We start from the raw sequence: 14,753 nt of genomic DNA, 5'->3' as shown, positions 1-14,753 counted from the left end.
AAAATCCTGAAACTGCAGACAGTATTGTAGCAGGTCTATGCATAAGCTGTGGGGTTATCCATAAACTGTGGGCAGCCAGTTGATGTTTATGTATTGTAGAATTCTTTGTAGCAGGTCTAACACCTGTTCTTAAGACTAAAGCACATTTGTCTGGCCGGCCTTTAGTCTCACTATGTAACAAGCCAGTTTTTGTACCTCCTACAAAGTTGTGTGGAAATGGTATATGGACTCTTTTAGCTCACACAGAGCTGACCCTTATCGATTCGGGGAAAGAGCAACACTAAGCACTAAGTGTTGCTGTTCAGGGAAAGCTCAGCGTTCCTAAAAAAATGTCTCAAGCTTTTATTTGCTATGTAGCACTTTTCTGTTGGTTGTAAGAGGTGTTGTTTGAGATGCACAGTGCAGTCTCTGAACCCCTCTCTCCATTTTTTAAATCATTTTCTGGTGCTTTTGATTGGAAATCAAATGGTAATGGAAATCACAGTCATCTTCTCAAATGCACATCTGTCTTCCAACTGACAAAAAAAGAATTCAAGAAGGCATCTGTGGCAGAGTGCATAGGCAGCAAAGGAACAAATTAATGTTTATTCCATCATGAAAAGAGAAGAAAAGAAACACACTGTTTCGGCTGTAGAGTCTTCTTCAGGTTGTCTTTTCAAAAGACAACCTTTTCAAAACAAAAAGGATTCTATTTATATGCCTGATATCCCTAGAAATAAAGCTAACACAGGGCAAATTCTTTTCTTCAAAGCCTCAAAGCACCTAAGTATGGTGAGGCTGTGGAAGGTAATTTCCTTATCATTGTACTATTCTCTTACATATATAATGCTTTTTTATTATTCTAACAGATGAATGTTCGAAATAAAAGCAGAGGTCCCCACTTTAGGCATTTGTGGACAGTTATATCTTCTTTAGCAAATGGTTTAAATGTATGGATGTATGGCAGTTTAAACATTCTATATTTGGGAGTAAATTTCATCACGGGAAAATAGTTCAAGGAGCTCAAACAATGTTGAAAGTTCAACGTGGAAAACAAAGAAAGATGTGTTAAAGTTAAATTCTCCCAGCACGAAGACGCCCACAGTAAAAATGGCGTCAAAGCGGTTTCAGTAGGTCTCTGACGCCATACTTGCGGCAAAGTTCAGAGGTTCATCTCTGGTGACGTAAATTTCCCGCCATTGTGAATTGTCCCTTAGAGCTGCGTGAGTTTCTGAATCTGGTTCTTGTAGTGGAGAATTGTATTTTCAAATTTACTTTTCTCGCGCTCCAAGCAATCAACTACAGTTTAAAGCAAGCAAAGATGCCTTCTGCTCTAGACTGGATTAACAGCCCTTTAAGCGTTGTGCAGGGATTTTTTGGTAAGTGGATCTTTTTGCAACGATGCGTTTTATGCAGTTTCTCAGCAAATTGCGATCCAATTTGGAATGCATGTAGCCTATTCACATACCGAGTTTATGTCGTATAACAGTAGTTTAATATTTATCTTCAACAGCAAAAAGTAGTGCTACAATTTGTTTACTGTCAAAAAGTCACGGGAAAAGTTATGGTTCCTGTTTCTTAAACTTTCACAGTACGCGAAATGTGTCCAAAAATCGAATGTACATTCTTCAATATTATAGTATGTCAATATTATAAGAACCTAGAAAACAAGATCTACTGATATATGATCTGATGCTGGATGCTGGATGTTGGTAAAGGATAATTTTGGTTGCTTTACTTTCGTTTAACCCGTACTAGAGAGATTTAAACCGCGGATAGAGAATCTGATTTTGCCTATTTTATAGATGTTTAAAAAAGTAACTATATATGCTCAAGATGTTGTCTATAACTATTTCTTTCTGTTGTGTGGCTTCCTATGTTTGATCATGTTCGCCACTCACTGTTGTCACATGTTGCTGGACTCTTCTGAGCCTCAGGCGTGGTGTAAACAGTGCAAATCGAAACTAGGGGATTAGATGCATTTCATCCGGAGAAGCACGGTCATTGAGTGCGAGAAACAAAATCCCTTTCGGACATGGATGTTAGCCTCGTTGCAGGAGTTTGGCAAAGCTAAATGACTGAATTGATTTAATTGCACGAATTAAGTGCTCGCTTTGGATCGGGATAGTTTATCTACCCCGATCGCTGTACTACCGCGGAGCAACTACTGAGATTTTTTAATTAATAGCATAAGATAAAAAAAATACGTGTTTTAAAAAAACAAGAAACCTGTAACGCCCTCCTTTTTCCAACTTTTACGTTAATTATTCGATTTGTAGAATATCACTGTTAACGTTTCGTTTTAACGATAGAATAATGTACTGTAAATTAGATCATTACTTTTTCATTAACGTATTAAGTATAGATCAACTAAAAAAGTATGACTCTTTGAAGGTGGTCACAGCTCATTAACCCAGATGTTTGTGTTTAATGAGTAGGCTCAATTCCATGTAAAAGCAACCCCTAAATGAAAGCAATTTATATATTTGGGCGGTAGGAGTTTTCCACTACATCAGGTAGCAAAAATCTTAACTAAATATTTTTCCACACGTTTTGCATTTCGAGACGAATGGGTGCACCTCTTATAACAGAATGGGTAATCGGTGCACCTCTCCTCAATCTAGTTCAGTGCTCTAGTACACTCTCCGCGTTCTTGCAGCTCAGACCCCCAATCCTGAATGGGAGAAGAAAGTGGTGGAGTATTTTAAAGAGAAGCTAAAAGTGAATGATGCAGCAAACTGGGTAAGTCTGAGTTTGTCCTCTTACTGAAAGGATCAAAAACAATGATATTTAGATTTGAAACCTCCATATATCATTGTAACTATTACAGTACATACTGTACTTGCTCGCTTTTCTACTTATCCTGCATGTGTATTGGGGCTGCGTGGGTATAATAACCCAATATAATAGTGTCGCTTAGTTGGATACAGCACTGTGCTGATGCTGTGGAATTGTAAATAAATGCATACATGCTGACGTGTAGTTAATTCCTCTGTTGTTCCATGTGTGCTTGCCACAAGCAATGGACAGTCCAATGGATCACACACTAACTAACAAGGTTAAGTGTAACCTAACAGCTATGAATAGTGCTGTTTTGTTTTACCAGGTTCCTTCTTTAAATGATGTTCCTCTACACTACCTGAAGCCTGACAGTCTGGTCAAGTTCCGGTGTATGGTGCAGGACATGTTTGATCCGGAGTTCTACATGGGAGTGTACGAAACCGTTGACCCCGTTTCGAAAGAACGAGTGAGTACCCAGCTTGTCTCTTCTGTCTTCCCGTGGTTTGGTGTCATCACCCTTCGTGGCTGCTGTGGACATTACTGTCGTAAGGGTGGTTTTTGTTTGGTTCGCTGCATCCTGTTTCACAGGATGGCAAGTCTGAAATGCTACTGAGAGGAATTCTTTCCTTTCATGATTGCGGGACTCTTCATAGTTATCACTATAATAAATAAAATGCTGGATGAAAACAGAGTAATTTGCTTACGTATACAAATAAAGCAGTCTTTAACACTGGAAGTTGTGAGTATTTTTGGTTTGATGAATTCACAATCAGAATTGTTGCATTCCTTAGTGCCATCTTCTCTGTGCTTTTTTACCATCGTTCACTTGCATATATCCATTTGCTGTGATTCGTAAGGAAAATAGCTTTTCAGCCTCTTAAGACTTAAACATGATTCATGATACTTGCAAAACTGCTGTTTTGTTTCGGCATGGCTTTCTGCCATGTGACCATCACACAGCGACTCCTATTTTAACTGGTGCCTTGTTGTTTCTTGCAGGTGCTGCGATTTGGAAAATACAGAGACATTGCAGAATGTGGGGTATGTGATGATCCTTTTTTCTACATGTATATTAAGCTGTAGAGCCTTGCAGTAATAACAGGTTAGGCCAGCAGACACTCTGTAGGGGGGTTTCTGTATCAATGCAGTGCATGTGTTTGCACCATGGAATCAGGTGGTTAGGAGAATGCAGTGCTGCTACATGTGATGGAAGCCATTTTACTCCCTGGACTTTGGCAGCCTGTAAAAGACTGAGAAATCCCTGACAACCGTACTTTGGTAAAACACAACAAGGTTTAAACTGAGCAACTTGCTTGATAACGACAGACCTCAGGAAGGTCACAGAACAAGAGACCTTGGTACAAAGCTAACAGGCAGGTTCATGGTCTGTAAAATGGATGAGAGAGCCTAACTCTCTGACCCAACCAGCTGGAGGCCAATCTGACTATATTAAACGGTGAAAAGGTTTCACCAACCATCAGAAACCAATGCACATTAGCCACAACCACATGGTTTGGGTGTGGAGGTCTTATAAACTTCACGTAGTTTAGTTTGAGATGAAATATACAAAATGTCACAGTTAAGAATAGTAATTCAAAAATAAAAAAATATGAATAAAAGGCTTTCATTTGGCATATCTTTAAGAAACCTTTTGATTACTGTTTGCTTTATAAAGGTACCATGAATAAGTGTCTGAACCCTTCAAGGGTAAAAATGTAAGTTCATAAGATTATGATGTTTCTGATGGATGTGTTTTTATATGACCATTTATTCATTAAAAAGGCTAAGTCATAGACCAGGGTTTCTTCCTACATCAATTTTGTTTGAAGAGTGTCTATGTGGGAGTAAATAGAGTGTTATTCTGGATACAGTTTTCCATTAGGGGGCAGCAGAACTACATTGCTATCTCTGCATTTAATCCCAGAATGTACTCACTGTTAAAAAGCTGATAACTTCTCTTTCTAATTTGAATGCTTTTAGCCTCAGCAGGAAGTCGACCTGAACTCGAACAAGAGTGTAACTCTGGAGAGACAAACCTTCTATTGTGTGCCTATTCCTGGAGAGTCCCCTTGGGTGAAAGAGATATCCTTTCATTTGTTTTTTGAAAATATGATATAGGGTTAGATTTGCCGATTGATCACACTTGGCATTTTTGGATCTGAGAAAGCCAGAATATCAGAGCTGTCTGCCACTCATTTGCTGAACAGATTTTAAAGTCGGTTGGAGAGGATTTAAACATCAACTAATGAAATGTCCATTCGATAAAGAATGTAGGTGCTTCAACTACTTGCCAAGTGTCGTCTCAAAATTGTAAAGAATCGTGAAAGAAAGGGTAACAAGCATAAATCTTGTGATAGAGGTAATATGCCAACTCAGATGTTTTTATTTAAAACTCATTCAGTATTTTTTAAAGCTCTCTGAAAGAGAGCCCCACCTGTAAATGGTAAAAGTCTGTAGAAGAGAGAACTCAGCAGTGTGAACATTCACAAGTCTTGATAGTTTCGAGTCAGTCAACAGCAAAACTCAAGTTGTTAATGTGTGCTGGAGGTTAAGGAGTGGCAAAACAATTTAGAATGTTTCTATTAGCATGCAAAATCTTTGTTGATTCAGAGACTAGCCACGCACGTTCTGTGTAATTTAGATGGCTCTGGTCTGACTCTGCTAGGCTGGTTTGCACTGTAATTGATCTTAACTTTGTCGTGCACACCTATGCCTGTGAAAGTCAGGCCCGTGTCAGTCCTTCAACATCTTACACACCCTGCCGTCACAAGCGCAGCTATGAGGAGGACGAAGATATGGACATGCAGCCTTCCAAACAAAAAGACCAGCTTTCAGGTATCTCAAGCTCTTACATCTAAAGAGAAGGCAAAGAGCAAGACTTCTGTTTATAGCCGTGAATTGTAATTTTGACTCTGTTACCTTGGAGCTCAGAGCTTTTGCTTCGTTCCACCCAGAAATTGTTCGGTATTTAGAAACAAAGTCTACTCATTATAGTGTTAGAATGGAACTAGCAAATCACAGTTTGTCCTAGGTAGAAGGTTAAAGGAGTTGGCTTCCCCCTTTTCAGTTGCTGAATCCCAGACCAGTGGAGACTCCAAGCGTCTGGAGACAGAAGCTCCATCCGGCCAGAGCAACTCTCTGCCTGGTTGCTCCTCCCCCCTTGACCTCAACTTCCCTCTTCCAGGAGAGAAGGGACCAGCCTGTCTTGTCAAGGTAATACCCTGACATGATCAGCACTCTTTAACTTTAGCTCTGTAGTTTTTTTTTTGTCCATTCTGCTGTAGGTGGTGTGCCATAACAATTGCAGCAAAAAACAACTTTGCAGCGACAAAACTGTATCCATTGCCATGATTAACTTGAAATATTTTAAACAGAACTAATCCAAATCATGCTGTTACTGCATTGTAATCAAAGTGTTACTTTTCAACGAGCTTGAACATTTATGTGACTAACTGAGAAAGCTGTGTAGGAAAATATTTAGCATTAAAGCTCTTCTTCAGAAGAAAGACAAAATACCCCATCTTTATTTTTGTTTATTGTAAAGAAGCGTAGTAGGATACGAGTGTCCTTAAAAATGAAACGCTGCTTGCACAGCCTGTAGCTCATGTGGCCTCTTTCTGTCAGATGTACGAGGACTGGGAGAGTGTCAAGGTAAACGACATGCTGGAAGTGTATGGAATCCTGTCAGTAGACCCAGTGCTGAGTGTACTGAATGAGGAAAGGTGAGGAATTGTTACATTTTGTGAATAGTTGTTGATTTGGAATGGATCACCAATATAAAAAAAATACTAACCATTTCTTCAGTGTAATGGGGTGCTAACACGTGGGTGAGTGGATGACCCCTACAAAGTTGTGGGCAAGACAGTTTCCCCCCCCCCCCCACCTCAATTGGCAGCATTTGAGTTTTACAGAATATAACTTACCGTGGTCTGGATGCAGGAAGGCTCAGTTACTTTTCTACTAAACAGGTCACAAACCTGTAATTAAATTATTCCTGTGATGTGAAGTAAGGGAAAAAGAAGCATTGTCATTGTCACGTCCTGCAGGGACGGTAGCTCCTCGTTCTTGGACACTATGGATTGCACAGAGAGCGCCGAGGAGCAGAAGGTCCGCAGTCCACCCGCCTCCCTGGTGCCCCGGCTGCACGTGCTCCTGGTGCACAAACTGGAACACAACAACCCCCTGCTGCCCCAGCTAGCCGACCAGAGCTGTGAGTCTGCAGTAGGGTGTGAGGACCCGGGAACACATGTAGGGGGGAACGTAGTTTTCAAAAGCTTTGTGCTTGATCTCTGCATGTAGTGATCAGCTTATTAGATGCATAGTTTGAGATCTCAGGCTCACTAATTCATTGAGTGCAATTGTTTTTAAACTGTACTCATTTGTCACTCCTTTAACTAAGTGTGTTGGACTATCAAGAGGAAGTTAAGATGCTCGAAGTGAGCTAATTAATATGCATGTTAATTAGTAGCAATTTGTTTTAATCTAATTCTTACATCTGTCGTGAAATGGGTAGTTTTACGTTTTGCGGCTCATGTAATGTGTGCATCCTTGCATTTCAGCTAGGAATCGGATTGTCGCCGTCTGGCAAGGTGCTTTGGTGCAGGATGGGCATCGTAAAGAATCGTGTTTTCTCACTATCGTGCAGTTGTGTCCAGTTTCCTAAGTGAAGTGACGTCGGTGAGGGCTGAACTGCTGGGGTACTTCACCCATGTGCTCCTGGGAGACAGTCTGGCGGCGGAGTACCTCATCCTGCATCTCATTTCCACTGTGTGAGTCACTGGGGGAATAGTGTCCTTAATATACCTCATCTAAGGCATGAGCCCGCAATCCTTGTATTGTGTGTGAAATGCTGATATTGTGGTAAAGCTTTGGCAGTTTTGAAGAGGCTTATTACAAATCACAAAAACTATTCTGAAAGGAGGAAGAAAGTGCAAGCTGTATGCACAGTATTTTTTTTTAATAAAATGGGATTAATATTTTATTCCCTGTCCAAGAATAGCAGTTAATAACAAGTTTGTTAAAGGGGAATTGCACTCAATATTTCTCAAAATTACATTATAATGTTTTGGGAACAGACTAAATTCATTGATGTTGCAGAATAAAAATACAAATTTTGAATTAAGCACAACATTGTGAACTTTGTGAAAGTACTGTAAGTCGCCATGTTCCAAATTCGCGTTCAAGTTCCTAAGAATTGCTATGCATGACTAATGTCAACGTAATGACTAATGTACCACGTTGTGCGAGCAGATATCTACAAGTTGTGCAGCAGAGTTTTCACCGTAGAAATGTTGCAACATGATCTGCATGCAGAGTTAACAAGTAATTGGTATTTGTAGGCAAAACCATCGCAAGGTCAAGAGCAATATTTCTATTGGATGCAAAGAAATGTGTTCTCAAGTCTGTTTCTTTACAGTGTTATAAGGCTACATCACATTGCCTGAAGTTTTGTTGCCACATTCTGAACTGTAGTACATGCCGCTGCACATACCTAGAAATGTAGTCTATTTTGTGATGTATAAATTGGAGGTCTTACAAGTTACTGTGTACATTTTACTTTAAATGTTTGAAAAGCGCTCATCAATGCTGATGCTTTCTAACTCCGAAAAAAAAATAGCATTACGTTATCTATCAGTTACTATCTCCTGTGCAGGTTAATGTACCTTTGTGGACCTCAAGTGAGTGTGGTATTTTTGTTAAAACTATTGTTGCATTCTGTACAACTCGGGCAACCTGAAAGACGAGAAAAAATAATGTTTTGGCCATGTTCTCCTCGCTGCAGGTATGCAAGACGTGATGTCCTGCCCCTGGGGAAATTCACACTGAATCTGAGTGGCTGTCCCCGCAACACTGCCTACACAGAGAATCTGTATCGCGTTATACAGAATATCGTTCCATCTGTGAGTGCAGCTTTCCTGGGGGTTACAATTTGGTCAAATACACCACAGAGTGTTTTGTCTTTCGAACTTCTCTAGTTTGCTAGTTTGTCAGTTTTTCTGATGATGGAAGGGATGCGTGTTACTAAGGATGACTCAATGTAAGAGACCATAAGTGCAGCTCTTCTTACACAGGACTTGCAAGCAGGGCTTACAAAGCTGGTCCTTAGAAGGAGCTTAGGAACGTAAGGGACCAGTGTTATGGAGCACTTGGCTGATGGGGAGAAGATGCTTAATTTAACCGTGTTTAAAAACCTGATGAGTACTGGGGTAGAGAAGACTGGCCTGGGTAAGTATGTTCAAACCACACTGCTCCTAGTGGAATTCTGTCTTTATTTTGTCTTCTGTTTTGTTTCCAGTCTTATCTCCTCGGCATGAGTCTGCACAACATGAACAGCTTGCGGTTGGTTCCACAGAAGGACTACACAGCCAACCGGCTGGTGAGCAGTGTCCTGCAGCTGGCCCGGAACACCAGTCTCTTCTTGGATGAGACGGTGCTGGAACAGGGACAGCTGGACACCGCAGGTGACCCCGGCTGCTCTAGAGCTTCATTTCCTGTGAACTCTTGACAAAATGTCATTGAACTGACATAACAGTTACACAATGGGATAGGTCAGCCTTATTTGTGAAATGGTTTCATTTTCCAAGAAATGTTTCTTGGTAAACCTCCTAAACAAACTCTCACTCTAGGCCAAAACTGTCATTCTTGCAATCAATATTCAGGTGCTTTTAGGACTATGTATTTCCTTTTGTCAAGTTTGTGTGTGATTGCTGTATTATAGTACAATATATAATTACTCCATAATTTTAGCCGTTCTCTTTCAAGTTATATTTAGAGTGTGGGATCCAACCATATACTGCAAGGTGATAAGCAGTCTTTAGTACATTTGTCTGCAGTATAGAAATCAGAATTTGCAATACTATCTTGGATGGTTAGAAACTCTACAATTAATCCTGTTTTATGGAGATGGCTGCTAAAAGCAATCAGCAGCTATGCTTCTAGATGGTGGTGATGTTCCTCACCTTCCAATGCTGTAAATTGTGGTTTCTGTCTTTAGGTGTGCGGAATATCACTGCCCTCGGTAACCTGATCTCGTGGCAGAAGGTTGATTACGACTTCAACTACCACCGGATGGAATTCCCCTGCAATATTAATGTGTTGATCACATCAGAAGGCAGATCACTTCTACCGGTATGGACAAAAGCCTCTTTGACACAGATTGACATGAAGAAGAGAATATGCCATGTTGGATTTCAAGCTGATTGCATCCTTCAGCTGACTTGCGTAAGGCAGGCATGAGATACTTGCTGGAGGCAGAACCAAATGGGTTTTCTTTTAATGCCAAGTGATGGCATTAGAAATTGTTACTGGTTGCAAGATTGTTTTAATACTGCTTATTATCAATACAAAGCTGAGGTCTGAGCACTTGCATTCTAAACTGGACAAGTTAAATTGTCCAGCTACATGGGTTCGATGTGGCTTCCAAACTTTTAACTCTGGAATTTAGAAAAGGTTGCTTCTTTTTGTAACGGTCTTTAAATTGATTCTGGACACTCTAAATTTAAATTGTAATTTGTAATTGTAAATTTAAATTGTAAAACATGGTTTTCTGTGAGAAAGGGAAATTGTTTCTATTGCTCACAAAAGTGCGTTTTTCTGCTGCGAGTTCAGTATAGCTCAGCCCTCATGGACAATATTGCCACTGCTGAAACTGTTGTCACCCCACAGTCCGACTGCCTGGTCCATCTCCAGCCTCAGCTGAACCCCCCCAACATGCAGGAGTACCTGAGCGCTTTGCAGGTGTCTCTCCTTCCCTCCCTGCTCAACAAGTTCCGGGTCTACCTGAGCCTGCTCAGGACAATGGAGTACAGCATCTCCGAGGAGGTGACGAAGGTGAGTTGCTCTCCACTCATGGAGACGGAAGCTAAAGGAACAGGTGCTGCTACTTTTGATCAAAGGATAAACGTGGCTATTTGTAGTGTAAGGTGATTCGAAAAACAAACCTATGCAAATAAGTATTACCAATCCAGTTGTAACAAGAATTATTGGCTAACCCTAGCATGAAGAGAACCATGTCATAGTGTCCACATTGGGTTTCTAAGTCCCTGACGTGCCACATTAAGGAATGTTACCATTATTTTAGGTTTAAGCTCTGCCAGCACTAATGTGTGTATCGGAAGATAACAGCAAGGTCTTCCAAATAAGGACCTAAATAAAACAAACGTAAAAATGTAAGGAGAATGTGTTTCTGGTATGAAGAAAAAATCATTACAATTTACATTTGTTTAATGATAATTTAAATTATACTGTATATATCATACTTTATATTCAATAATTGAAGAATTCACATTATTCAGTTGAAAGTGAGCAAACTGTTCTAAGGGAGCTGCATTACAAAAGTTCTGGTTTTGACATGTGTCTTAATCACTGTAACAAAATCATTTAGCTACTATGAGCTATATTTAATTATAATTACATAGTTCACTGTACTTATAACATGACTAGAACCAATCAATTTACTCAGCTATCATAAATTACAATGATCTGTCTTAAAATCATGCTCCCTGTCTACATCAATACAAACATCAAAAGAGTAATAAAATATACATGTATGATCTAACTACACTAATTAGAAAACTTTTCATGACTGACAGTGATTTCCCCCACGTTCTGAAACACAGTTCATTTGGCTGAAAGTGAAAACATTTTGTTATGGTGCAAGAAAATTGCAACTAATTTTCCTGTCAGTTTCAATTCCTATTAGCCTATGCTAACAGCTTTGGATTAAGTCCAAGTCTGCTCATTGCTTGCCAAAATCTGGGAAGGTGACACACAGAAACAGAAGATAAAGCATTCAAACCTTTAGCATTTTAATAAACAGGCTTTCTGAAACTTAGTGAAAAAATCAAATCAGTGAGGAAGCTTACTTGGAGTCTGAGACTTTAAATGCATGATTACATTCATTGTGGATTTAAACAAATTTAAAAAGGTCAATATACTTGCCTGTATTTGAATATGATTGACTAAAAATAAAACATTAAGGGTTTAATTAGAATGTTCACCTATTGGGATCTAATTCCTGCTATTGGTAATTAATTGAAATGAAAGATTATTCTCAAGTATATATACTGGGACTGCATAACGTGTGACCATTGTTTCTATGGGAAAAAATCTTAAATTTACCTTTAAACTTACCAATTTAACTTTTCCGACACCCGAGTTGTCATCACACTTCAGTGGAGTCTGTAATAAATGCAGTGCTAGTGATCCCAAAGTCCTGAAGTTATTTTTCCTTGCAGGCAGTGGAGGATGACTTTGTTGAAATGCGCAAAAATGACCCCCAAAGCATCTCTGGCGAAGACCTTCACAGATTGCTCGTTGTTGCCAGGTATGTGTTGAGGTTCTGTAGCGTTTTTTTTGTCTTAATATCTAATAGTTTCTTTTACCTTAACTTTGTAATGCTCTGTGGTAGAGAGTGCCAGGTTTGAGTTAAGCATATCAGCCCTGAGTAACACTTGGCTGGCTGTGCAAGAGGTCTCAGATCAGTAGTTTTCAGCTGCCTTATAAGATGGTCTGCACTGTAGCTGAACATCTTTAAAACTTGCCTGCTTTTTGAGAATCATTCAAAGAAAGTGCTCTGGTAAAGCTCCGATGTGTTTAACAGGTGGCATAAAGCATGCAGTATTCTGTAACAGGTTGGGATATGCTTGGATGTCGATGCTGATGACGTCCATAAACTTGAGTCTTTAGTAAAGACTGAATTTACTGTTCACTTTTTTTTTTACGCTGCCGTTGATCAGGGTTTGTTTGATTCCCCCTCTACAGGCTGCTGTCTCTCAGCGTGGGGCAGACCACACTCTCCCGGGAGAGGTGGACGAGGGCAAAACACCTTGAATCTCTGAGAAAAAGCAGGACTGAGCAACAGAAGTGTGTGAACGGGAACGAGCCTTAAACGCCCAAGCTACTCTGTTCACCGCAGAAGCCTGAACTCTCCTGGCCCTGGGGCGAGTAGAGAATAGCCCTGGTTGGGCACAGGAATGCCAAGGAAAAGCACTGACCATGGAGCTTGGTGGAATTGTTTAAAATTTATACCAAAACCATTTTTTTCCCTGAGAGAATATTATGATGGTTCGTAATCTTGTTATATGTAATTAACTCAGTCTGTTAAGTAAAATAATTCTGGGTTCTTTTTGTAAGATGGGAAAACTGTACTGTTATCTGTCCAATAATCTCACCCCACCCCTTGTTACAAATAGGTTTTTATTTGGATGTATTAAAGAATTCAGTTTTGTATAGTTTAGTGTTCCCTGGATGGTATTTGTTGCTTTTCAGTCTTATTACACCCCTGAATTACAGATAAGGTGTTTTTTGAGGCTAGGACAGAATTTCCAGTGGTGTCGCTGCCAGGTCGACATCTTGCTGCTGAAAGGTGCCCGGTACACAGGAAATGAAGCCCAGTAAACATCAGGGCTCTTAAATGAAATATTCCTTCTTTTAGTATCTGTTTTATTTTTCGCTTTTTATAAAATAACATTTGAGGGCCAGAAAAAAGTATGCTACAACCTGAATATTTACTTTTTTAAAAAAAAATCATTTTAAAAACAAAAAAATATTCTAGCTGCTTAAGACATTTTATACAAATGCATAAGACCAGCCTGTCATTTCTGTCCAGGTTCAAATGTCTTGTTTGGTAGCTTTTACAAATTCACAGAGACTAATGCATCCGCACCATTCGTGTGACTTTGTAAAGTGATCTGTACACCCACCTCTGCAGTCCAGTGCCTTACATTTGGTCTTCACGTCAGACACTTTTAGCTGTGTTGCCTGCCGTACAGTTTCAGGAAGGCTATTTGTTAAAATCCCTTCAGCCTTCAGCTGTGCTTGAGACATTGTATTTCAGATGAGTTCTTCCTTCCCAAAATACAGATCTCATTCACCCACCTTTTATTGATGGGTTTCTTCATGCACATGCCCAGACTCTTCTTAGGAAGTGCCTTCTCAGGTTCTATCTTAAATGTTATTTTCCCTGGTTGTATACTGTATGAAGTCTTAACTGCTACTAGTTTCTCCCTAGCCTTTATTTCACTGCAGCCTTAAGTGCAAGCTTTATTATAGTTACTAGCCATAGGATACAAACTGAAAGATGCCAACTGCTCAGCTGTTAATTATAATTCTCACTATGTTAAGTTAGGCTTTTGCTTAAACTGTCTTATAATGTAATTTTATTGTGGATCCAATAGGGATTGAAGACAAAGGATTTTCTTTAGTGCTGGATGAGTTATAATTTAATGTGCACATGTTTTTGTTTGTACTACTGCATCTTTACTGTTTTGCAAGTATGATACAGTATGTACTGGTATCAGTCTTCTGCCTGCTTAAAATAAAAGTTTCAGTCTCATACTCCCATGTTTTTTAGTGTTCTGCTGTACTGAGCATCACCTTATCCAAGTTATAGATTCTATCCTGATGGATTCTGTTCCCTTCTTCTCACATAGCTTGGTCAAGCAAATGCCTGGTCCCTGGTCCATGAGCCCTACATCTTGTGCGTCATCCCTGCTCATTCAACAAACTTTTGATGAGACTCAATTCTAGCAATTAGGACAGCAGAGGCATAATTGGCACATTCTTGTAAAATGTCTGGTAAGAAAGCGGTCATTGCACAAGCAGTAGCATGAGCATGTGCTGTCCTGGTGGAATCCTCTCACTTCTGGATAAACCCACAGGAAGGGCAGCAAGTGAAGTACCAGGACCTGATCAGAGAAGTTCTGTTCAGTAAGATCACCATCAAACACAATAAGGGGCTAGGTGGTACAACCCAGATCATCACATACAGACCTCCCCCATCAATGCTGGTATATAATACAACATTAAGTTTATTAGTATATCATCCTGCATATCTAGCCCACACTTGCTGACATCCATCAGCACATCTACACAAACCCTTGCTCAAGAGGACAAAGCTCCACTGCTAGCATGTCCACCTGAGGTGACTTGTGACTTAGCCTCCAATATAGTAATGCTATTGTTCTCTTGATAAGCAGAGAAATACTAAGGAA

General features: G+C 39.9%; 1 protein-coding gene across 1 annotated transcript; it reads left to right on the top strand.

Annotated features, from left to right (window-relative positions):
• Nucleotides 1-1,165: 1,165 nt before the first annotated feature.
• mcmbp (minichromosome maintenance complex binding protein) lies at nucleotides 1,166-12,992 on the top strand. Its single transcript, XM_088635563.1, has 16 exons — nucleotides 1,166-1,358; nucleotides 2,639-2,721; nucleotides 3,086-3,226; nucleotides 3,760-3,801; nucleotides 4,741-4,843; nucleotides 5,467-5,595; nucleotides 5,792-5,973; nucleotides 6,385-6,482; nucleotides 6,807-6,970; nucleotides 7,406-7,529; nucleotides 8,543-8,660; nucleotides 9,056-9,221; nucleotides 9,755-9,888; nucleotides 10,426-10,590; nucleotides 11,997-12,085; nucleotides 12,523-12,992. Exons 1-16 carry the CDS (start codon nucleotides 1,301-1,303, stop codon nucleotides 12,647-12,649), a joined length of 1,923 nt encoding a protein of 640 aa, XP_088491689.1. The 5' UTR covers nucleotides 1,166-1,300; the 3' UTR covers nucleotides 12,650-12,992.
• Nucleotides 12,993-14,753: the final 1,761 nt, after the last annotated feature.

The sequence above is a fragment of the Lepisosteus platostomus genome, chromosome 6, assembly GCF_059453375.1.
Source record: "Lepisosteus platostomus isolate fLepPlt1 chromosome 6, fLepPlt1.hap1, whole genome shotgun sequence".
Lineage (NCBI taxonomy): Eukaryota > Metazoa > Chordata > Actinopteri > Semionotiformes > Lepisosteidae > Lepisosteus > Lepisosteus platostomus.
The sequence above is the reverse complement of the archived record's forward strand: the minus strand, read 5'-3'. Positions and strand labels throughout refer to the sequence as shown.